The sequence below is a fragment of the Seriola dumerili genome, unplaced genomic scaffold (genome assembly GCF_002260705.1).
Source record: "Seriola dumerili isolate Sdu_G_001 unplaced genomic scaffold, Sdu_1.0 BDQW01000468.1, whole genome shotgun sequence".
NCBI lineage: Eukaryota > Metazoa > Chordata > Actinopteri > Carangiformes > Carangidae > Seriola > Seriola dumerili.
Genome location: NW_019174723.1, coordinates 2,463,069 through 2,473,281, shown reverse-complemented (window position 1 = coordinate 2,473,281; position 10,213 = coordinate 2,463,069). Strand labels below are relative to the sequence as shown.

The 10,213-nt window shown below is 38.8% G+C and overlaps 1 protein-coding gene across 4 annotated transcripts; it reads left to right on the top strand.

The window, feature by feature from the left end:
* Window positions 1–896: 896 nt before the first annotated feature.
* Window positions 897–10,185, top strand: tmem269 (transmembrane protein 269). Of its 4 annotated transcripts, none has more exons than XM_022763267.1 (8): window positions 897–997; window positions 2,085–2,136; window positions 4,641–4,788; window positions 5,588–5,685; window positions 6,875–7,018; window positions 7,168–7,368; window positions 8,169–8,207; window positions 8,313–10,185. In XM_022763267.1, the coding sequence occupies exons 2-8, from the start codon at window positions 2,112–2,114 to the stop codon at window positions 8,390–8,392; spliced, it is 735 nt and encodes a 244-aa protein (XP_022618988.1). In that variant the 5' UTR covers window positions 897–997; window positions 2,085–2,111; the 3' UTR covers window positions 8,393–10,185. The 4 variants fall into 4 exon arrangements, with proteins under 4 accessions (XP_022618988.1, XP_022618990.1, XP_022618989.1 ...); XM_022763268.1 differs by lacking the exon at window positions 897–997 and adding an exon at window positions 1,007–1,236; XM_022763270.1 differs by lacking the exon at window positions 897–997 and adding an exon at window positions 3,168–3,217.
* Window positions 10,186–10,213: the final 28 nt, after the last annotated feature.

The following is a 10,213-nucleotide window of genomic DNA, read 5'->3' as shown; positions in this document are numbered from 1 at the left end:
AGTGACTTGGACCTCGCTCGAGACTTGACTGTCTGACTTGTAACTTATGGAAATTTCATGAGACCATGGATGTGTGCATTATTTTATTTGCTCCTATATGCAGCCAAAGGACAGTGTGCAGCATGACTAGAACAAATCCCACTCACTCGTGTTTAAACATTTATCTTCCATCCTGGCTGAAGGCAGCTCATTATTGAGGCAGCAAATTGTTTGGTATTCATGACTGTGCCACATTTTTTTCTCTCATACGAACCATACTGTTGAAAAAAAAGCACTTATAGCAACTCTGAGAATGTTGCCTTAACTTCATGTGTTTATGGATACTATACTATTCTTTTGTTAATTCTGCTGCACATGACTCCAAAGTGCACTAACTACAGGACAAGAACAAATTCCACTCACATACTGTATATTTTATCATTTATCTTCCATCCTCACTGACTACAGTTTATTATTGCTGCAGTTTAAATGAACTCTTCAGGAATAGCTATGAAGAAAATGTTGCTGACATGGAATCTAACCTCTTTTAAACACAAAAAATCACTATTGAGAATATTGTAGAGGACCTATATGTATTTATTTCACAGGGGCTTATGATTGTGATGCTCATTTGTGACTTATTGCACTTATGGTCTCAACATGTAATAATAATAATAGTAATGATGATTATACGAGTAACAGCCTACCTCATAACTACTAGAAGTTTGCTGTATTCCTTTGACGTGTATGATCTTGTGCAAAATAAATAAATAAATAAATGGATAACAGAATTTAATAAAAATTCACCTACCTGTGTAACATGTTCAGTCTACACACATTTTTGCGCTTTTTGTCCGAATATCATTTCCAGTAATGCTTTTGCCATCGAAAAATTTTCCCAACAATATTATGGAAAAAACTAGAAGCAGCGGGAGCGTCATTTCCGGTGGAATATTCCAGCGGATTTACCCTTGGTCTTTAAAAGGACGCGCTGAAGAAGCGGCTGTAAAGTTGACAGGTAAACAGACATATGTTGTGTCTACGTTACTGCCGGTAACTAATTAATTTTAAACACCCGAGTCAGTTAGCAGGCTGACATAAGAGAAACCAGTCTACGTGACAAAGAAAAGAAAAGATAGAGAAAGAGACAATTCGTTTTTTTTTTTTGTTTTGTTTTTTTTTTTGTTTTGTACGTGAGCGTTTAGACGTCTCCATCATTTGATTTGTGTAGACTGTATTCTGTGGAGGTCCTCTCAGGTAAAATGAGATGCATTTTGTGCGTTCGTGGGTGTGTGTGTTTGTGTGTGTGTTGCATCAATAGCGAATATTTTACAGTCAGAAATATAGGCCTGCTTTGTATTTTGTAGGCTCATTGAGTTGTGACGCAGTTGCGCAACTTGCTCTCACAATCTGTTCACAGAGATGATGGGATGTGGGGCGGCTCCGCTTATGCTGGTGCTACTTTAGATCAGCTGTTTGTTATCCTCACGCCTCTGGTGTTCCTCTTTTTCTTTTTCTTTTTCTTTTTTTCTTTTGCACATTAGGATGTCACAGAGGCCGTTTGGCGCTGCAGTTAAAGTATAGGCCAGTGGACTGGTGCTGAGGATAGTGGCGTTGCGTATTAAGGCTCCCGCTGAGTGAGCAGCTGTAAAGTGTAGACCAGCAAGTGGTGGTGGTGGTTGGCTGAATTCAGCGGCACACAGCCCCCGTGTGTCTCAGATGTAACCGGTGTGATTTCAATATATATAGAAAAGATAGAAACGCAAGGCAGGAGTGGGTATTATTACGCACAAGACCCACAACAAAACGTTACTGACTCAGTCAAAATGTGATAGTTCAGCTATTACGCCCACATTATTGAGTGATGATTTTGAAGAGGTGAATTTGAGGCTAAAAGTTCCTTGTGGATACATACGACATTTAACAGCTGGTCGTAGAGTTAAATGTGTAGACATATGGCTTCCAAAACTGATCACCAAACATCTCTTTAAGGACTTCTAAGGAAGATTCAGTAGGAGTTAGTTATTATTTTAAAGTTTGAAATAAATTTTGTATGTACAGTATGTGGTGTATAATTATTATTATTATTTTCTAAAATCTTTCAGCTTTTGTACTGTGAGCCAGAGACGATCATGATCCTCCTGACTCCCTCCTCTGGTAGGTACTTGTTTCTCAATCTCATCCTTAATAATCTGGATAACTGTTTACCTACATGGGCATGGCTTGCCAGCAATTAAAGACGAGGCCTTTTTTTGGATTCAGTTGGAAAAGACAACATCCACTGATGTACTGAGGGAGCTCTAAATATGCTTGGACTGAATAAAATGGAAAAAGTATTTCATTTTGTAAATATGAATCAAATACAACAAGGGAAGCATATAGCGGATGTTCAAGCCTGAGACATATGAGACTGAGAGCTATAGTTCATTATCACCGCTCACATACATTCATGTATACTGCATATTGTACAGATTGAGGTATATAGGTACCAATATAGGAATTATATTGAAACTAAATTACACATTTACTATAGGCTCTACTATCTCATTATCATACAATGCAGTTAACACCTAAAAGTAAAGTAAAGAGCATTAATTGTGCTGTAAATTCACCTCAGATTATTCCTGTTGTGAATCGTTTTTCTTGTTTTTCGTTTAGTCTTTTTAGTCGTTACCAGGTAACATAGCAGGGTATTACATAACAAGGGCTCTCCCATCATGCTTTGCACTCATTAGGCAGAAATCCAGAAATAGAGACCTGCTTGATATTGACAGTGTGTTCAGCTCTTCAGGCTTTATCCTCTTTTTTTTATTAGTGACCAAGACACACCAAGTGTGTTAAGTGGTTAGAGTAAAACTTGACCGCTAGCTCTGTAAGGCCGCAGGCTTTAATGCACAGGAAGCTGCACATGTGGCTCTCTAATGGTATTTACTGTGGCAAAAGTTAATCAAGCTGATTATTCATGTAGCAAACTTTGCAATGACATGATTTTCAAAAAAAAAAGCAGTGTGTTTTCTGCATTCCTTGATGTGCTTTGTTTTCCCATAAAAAGTTTTCAGACAATATTTAAAATGCCAGGTTGTAAATGTGTGTTAAAGTCCCAAATGAGAAGTAAAAAGCATGCTATCAAGTAAAAGTGTAAGTTATTTTTGGCTTTCTGCTGTGTCTCATACGCTGTTTTCTTTCAGATGAAGAGTCTCTTGAACTCGCCTGGCTTTGGAATCACAGGAAGTTCAGGGTGAAAAACACTTGAAGGGTTGCTACTGCAACATTTAAAAAAAAAAATTGAAACTTTTTGCAGGTCATTATCTGTACATACTGTCTTGGACAGTACTATGACTTGAGAGAAAATAATAAGCTCACAAGAGAGGAGGCAGACAGAAAACAGAGATTTCTTTGTCTTCATTAAAAAGCATCACAGCTTTGTGGGGGCAGAGGCAGCTTTTGGCTGGAGAGAGGCAGAGTCAGCAGTCATTCCATCTTGCTGACTAAGATAGTGAACGTAGCTTTTTACTATAGTTCTTACAGCAAATTTTGTCAGTGCAACTAAACATATCAAGTTATAATTACAACTTTTACTGATTGCACTTGAAGCAAACATATAGCCTGTTAAACTGTTACTACTGATAATATAACCTCATGCAGTGAAGTATTTGAATGTAAACTGCATGTTATAAAAACATGGAAACCAGGTGAGGTTGTAGACTAATCTTATCCCACAATCTCCATTAAAGCCTGGGCTGCAGTCGTATCAATAGATTTGAACAGTTAGCTATGCGAGGGCTACTGCCATTACCTTGTCTTAGGTCACTATGTTTGATCAGAGCTAACAGGCTAAATAATCTCAGGTCTGGTATGTGTCAATGCAGTAGGTCCAGCTCACACTCACTGTAGCTAATGGTGTAGGTGGTAGTCCCCTAAATGTCCATAGCTTGTTCCCCACACCAGTATTTGTGTGTATTTGACCCCTGATAAGACCACGTTTCAGTGCTAACACTTCACATACATCATGTTCAGATATTGTATCCTTTTGAAAAAAATTTTTTTCTTCCAAATATTATCTCAATGTTGACCTTTAATGCATGTCATTGTGGCCATTTTTTTGTTAAAGTTAGAATATGTATATGTTTATTGCATACTTATAACTGATGATTATGTAATAAGTAGGTGATCAGGCACTCTTTAATGTTGCATGCTGGAGGCTGCGCACACCGCATTGAATGAATGTACAAATTTAACAAATGCATTTTAGTGATCTGAAAATGGATGAATGTATCGTAAGGTTGGTCTCCGTCCAATAAACATACGTCTTGGTAAGTGATACTTCTTTTACATAAGACGGAGGATTCAGATTCATAGTTATATTTCGATTTAAATACAGAAAAAAAAAGATATACAAAAGATTATTATTCAGTTACAGTGTGACAGGTAAATCGTTAAGTTTACTTTCAGAATTTTTACACTTTTTTTCCTCACCGCTGAACTGAAGTTTGACTCAAACTGTGATATCATTTGTAGACTCATTCACATTCAGACTCGTTCATCAAAAGGTCAGCTGGTATACGGTCACCCAATCACAGTTTAGCTTTTCTCTTAAACCACAGCAGAGGTTATTTATCTAACACAGACAACTACTAACTGCCGTTGTTGTGTGGTCTCAGGTTTCTTCCAGTGTACCAACAAGCTCTTCCTGAGTGATCAGGCCACAGGGCTCCACATCAAGGAGTTTGCACGTAAAAATGCAGCGAATGCACTGTCGGTTTCCAACATGGTCATGGGCATGGCCTCCATTCTCAGCAGTCTTAATGGGTGAGTGAACACGCCGTCATTGGATTTTACCATCTTAAATATAAGTCAGGCTCAGCTGCAGGAGAGAGAAAAACACATCGGCTATAAGCACTGTGTAGATTGATGTGGGTTTCAGTAAAAATAATGAATCAATAATTTAAATGAAAATGAAGATTGTGGCTAGCATTTTCAAAACCAAATTTACGGTGACCCTGAGGGCAAAACTCAACACGACTACAGCATTTCACAAAACACATCAAAAACACAATAACCAAATAATGAATGAAAACACAACAGCATTAGAGAAAACAGTTTAGAAAACACACACCAAATGAGGAGGAAAAAAAATGATTTACTAACACAGAAAACACAATTGACATTTCCGAAAACACAACATTAGAGAATAGAAATGAACAAACCAGGAAACAGAACATTTCAGAAATGTTCTTGTAAAATATTTTTGTGTTTTCTGTTTTGTGAAATGTTTTACTTATTTGTTAATGTTTTTTTCAGTGTTGGTATGTTTTGCCTCTCAGGACCACTGTACAATAAGTAATGCTTATAATGATGACAGGTTTACTAAGCTTAGAGTAAAGAGGCACAGGCAGGTGCAGGTCATCCAGTGTTGGGAAACATTGCCTAAAGATAATAATTCTCTACACGATGAAGACAATTATTTAACTTTTTTTAGACATTGTTGAAATCGATCCAGCGCTAGTTTCAGCTCTTTTCCACTGGTGAGAACCTGCAGATATTTTACCCTTTGAAATGGGTTGCTGTCATCAAATAGCTAAACCTAACTCTAACTCGTTTTGTTCAGGCACCATCATGCTGCATGTTGGCTGGTTCTGATTGGCTACCTGCTGGATTTGGCAGATGGAGCAGTTGCCAGGCGACTCGATGCCTGCTCTGCACTGGGTAAGTGGAGTGTTGTGGTCAGTAGCTCTTTCCAAAGATAAACTCCAACTGGGGTTTTTGGCAGGGCTCTCTGCACAGTCCTTTGTCTGGACTTTCTAATTTGGCCACAAAAAGTCTCAAACAAAGGGAACCAGTAAAACGAAACTCTGCAATTGAAATACTTTGGATAGTCTTACAAAGTCTCAAAATAAGAAACATACATATTTTATATCATGTAATTCAAGCTTCATCAAATCATTGTCTTTTTAGTTTGTGTCTTTGTGGTCCCCAGTTAAATAACAGGCATCCAATGCAAATACTTACAACATAGAAACATAGAAACATACATCAACATTTGACAACAAAGAAAGTATACCACTGATGGTGTGTTTTCAAAAGATGACGGCACCATATATTATAAATGAGGAGGCACAAATAGCTGTTTTAACATCGCTTCCAGTGTGCAAGTTCACATTTTCTCAGGATCCTAAAATAGCTCCCAGGTGCATCACAATACATCGTTGGCTGCACATTTCAGGGGGCTTTGTGCCTCGACAGGGTTTTTCTGCATGACTTTGCAGGTGGATGTTGTTGTGCCCCCCACGTATTTTGTCAAATGAACAATCACTTTCTGATTAAGCAGCCTAATTCCATGGGATCACGCTCCAATTGTCTATTTTATCCCGTTGCTTTGGGTTCTCTGCATATCTGAAATTGCTAAAATTGTTGACCCTGGGCTGTGGAATTCCACCTCGTCCATTTGAGCCGTGGCCTGAATCACCTCATCCTCATCTGCTGAAAACATGCTCCATGCTCCTGAGGGATAAAGAAACAAGGCAGTGGAGAATGTTGTTTATAGAATGGCTGCCTGTTGGGCTGACACTGAAATTTCCACTCGGGGATTTTTTGCACATGGACATGCCACACCACTGTCACATGTCGGTGACTTTGGCAGTGACCATACGGGAAAGATGATAACATATCTACCCTGGCCTTTATAAAATGTACACTCATGACTAGGCCACTGTTGGACTTTAAGTAGTGTAATATTTGGACAGTTGGTTCTCACAAGAAGCATTTTTACAGCAGATTATTCAGAATCATAGACTGTAAATAAAGATGGACAGATCCTAACATGCACATGTAATTCATGCCTCACTGTAAACCTCATCGAGCCACATGTATTTACATCTATCTTTTTCATGATCAGGTGCAAAGCTAGATGATTTTGCTGACTTCACAACCTTCGGCATCGCCACGTCGCTGCTCCTGAGGACAGCTGACCTGCTGGACAACTTCCTGTGCATGTGTTACGTCCTATCTGTGTTCGTCCGCCTCTGTTTCTTCTCAAGCGGTAATGCAAAATGTAGTAGGCTGTTTTAAGTAATATTATCTGAGAGATTTATCCTATGAAACATTTTCTCATTGTGTTTTCTGTCGGTCTCAGTCACGCTTTATCATTTGAAGGACTTACTGGAGATTTATTTTTTGTTTTGTCCTAAGGGATCCCATTCATGTACCGGGGCCTGCCCTGCATCTACTCCTCAGCCATCCTGGCCAGTGCCTCTCTGCTGTCAGGGGGAAACATGGCCGTGCTGCGTGTCATCGCAGTGGCTATGATCCTTTTCATGATCAGTCACAACTTCTACCCCCATGACAGAGTGCTGGAGTCCCAGGCATGGAAGAAAGTAGTTTACGCTGGAGGTATAAGCTATTTTAAAAAAATCCATGATTCATATCTCTCCTGGACAAAAGAGTAGCTGTTGAGAGTAACGACCACCAGAACTGATTCATGTTATAAGTGCATTTTCTAGATTTTGTAGCCTACTGCTTAAAACAACTTGAAAGTAAATTTGAATAACTCAATAGCATTGTGTCTTTGTAGAGACAATGTGACTGAATGAGACAACTGTTTTCAGTTGTGCTATTTTCAGCCACACTAACAGTTTGGCTATTGGGTAGACTGACATCAAACTTTGTACAGACCTTGTGTTCCCCACACACAGTGAGTTGCAATAACTTTTCATCTAGCGCCATCATCAGGTCAGTGTTTTGACATCAAATAGTTTGGTTTATGACCAAATACCTAGAAAACTCAGGTATAAACTGAGGTGGGATTGAAACTCAGCTGTCTCAGCTGTGCTTTGTTTTTAATGCTAATTAGCAAAGGTTAGTATGTTGACAGCCTAAACTAAGGTGAATATGGTAAACATTATAGCTGCTTAACATTAACTTGTTAGCATTATCACTGTGAAGATGTTAGCATGCTAATGTCAGCCATGCGTTATCACTGTGAACATGCATTATCACTGTGAACATGTTAGCACGCTGGCCTTAGCCATACTGCTAACAATAGCATGCTAACATGTTCAGTAATGAAAACCTTACACAGTGAGTTTTGAAGATTATCATAAGTAATCAGAATATTTTTCCTGGCAGTAAATGCTATGTAATTTTTCAGTGCTGTACCGCTTGTCATTCAACTTTTTTTTTTTCACTTTCAGGAGTTGTCATGGTGTTCTGCTCTTCCTTCCCCCCTGCCTGTGCGTACTATCTGCTGTGGTCCGTCTCCTACATTTTGTTCCCAACATCCCTTTGGAGCAGTAAAGTGTAAAAAGTGTGCTGGCTCTGTCCAAAATTCCCATTAGGTTTACCTCCGGCCCATCTGGGTGAAGTGAGGCTTCCAGACTTGCTGCTGCTCCCCACTGCCATGGAGGATTCAAGCTGAACATACCCATACGCCACAGGCGAACACTTTCTCTGTCTAACCTTTATTTTGATGTGACACCTCTAAAACAGAACCCAGACTAAAGGGAGTTATAATGAGGGATGGGAAGGACATTTTAATGTTACTGGTAAAGATTAACCTTCATGCTGTCTTAATGCCTTTGTTGCATTTTCACTGAAGCCAAGGGTTGGGTGGCTTGTTCCAAAAACTGAATGAATCTACTATATGATTTCTCAGCAGCATTTCCAAGATGCCCTTTCTGGTTTATCTAAACACAGTAATTAGCATTCATGCACTATGATGAGTTTAACTGACATCTGTTAATGTTTGTATCAGGGTTGGGGCCAATTAACTTTCATGGTATTCAGGTCTGGATATGTCCTTAAAATCCACGTTTTCCATTACAAATCCAGCCAGAGGAATCTTTTGAACATAATGGTTCTGTCATTCTTATTATTTAATTTGCTGTTTGAATGTATGTTTTAAAAAGGTTGAACTGAAAGCAAACTGACCCCAACCCGAGGGTAAATTGGGTAATTGTGTTCTGTTTTAAGACTTTTAGCTTTTTTCCAAGCTGTGACTCAGTCCAAGAAAAGATGTGTTAGACCTTTGTATTTCTTCTATGTGTGATTTTATTGGGTCATTGCATGTGTTTGCCTCTGTTTTAAGAGGCATTGCAGCTTAAATATCAAATCCACACTGGATCACCAACACCTCTCATAGTGATTCTCTGACTGCAGCCGAATCAGTGATGACACTGCAGGGTTTTTTTTCCCCCATTGCTTGTCAGAACACCTGCAGTGACTTTATCGATTGAGGTCAGAAATGCAACATGAGTAGAAGTTGCAATCCATAAATAGCACTGCAGCAGCAGCTCTCTGCCTCAGGTGATTCAGTGTGAATTTACACTTAAAGAGCAACAACAACACAGGCTGCAAATCCTCCTTTTCCTGCCATCTAGTGGGTAAAGATTTCAACTCGCTGTTGTTATACCACTACAGTCGGTGTTGGCTGTGATCTAGAGCAGCAGCACTGAAACTTTAAATCCACAGGGGTCAGGGAAGGAAAGAATAAGTGTGTTGTTACTCTTTAGCTTGGCCAGTATTCAGTCTGAGGAACATCATATTTTTGTAGACCAGTCCTTTATAGCAAGGACAACTTTTTGGCATCTCTCATCATGTCTCACAATGGGTATATGTGCCTCGCTGAATTGTGTGTGGCAAATGGGGAGATTGTATAGTTTTATACGAATTTGTTCAGAAGCCTGATGAAGATGACATTAATCTTAAAGTTTGTAATCAGAGGTGTCAGAATAAAAGGTATGACATCACTCACATTGTTCACACTCACCTCATTTTAATGATTTGAACCTTGTATAAACCATAACTCATAGTGTTAACACTTTATGAGTTATCTCCATAACAGAGTTTTCTGAGGGAAAACTGAGAAGACGGAGCAGGATTTCATAAATCAAGTCCTCTGTTATAAAAATACTAATACAAAAGATCACGTCCTCTGATTCAGATATTGATTTAAACCTACTTTGGTTTATGGTAACCGACATTGTGAAGAAAAAAAAACAGTGTAAAGTGCATACACAGATTGAACACAAATACAAATCTACTCTTGGACATTCAGTAGTGCATTCAGCTTTCCTGTGTGGGTGTTTTGGTTTTCAAATTGTAAAGTCACAGTAATGTATGCATGCCCAGAGCATTATAGATACAAAAACTGTACTCTGCCCAATGATAATAAAAAAAAAGAATATAAGATCTGTGCATCAGTCTGTACATTTTGACAATAAATATAAAAAGAACAAGA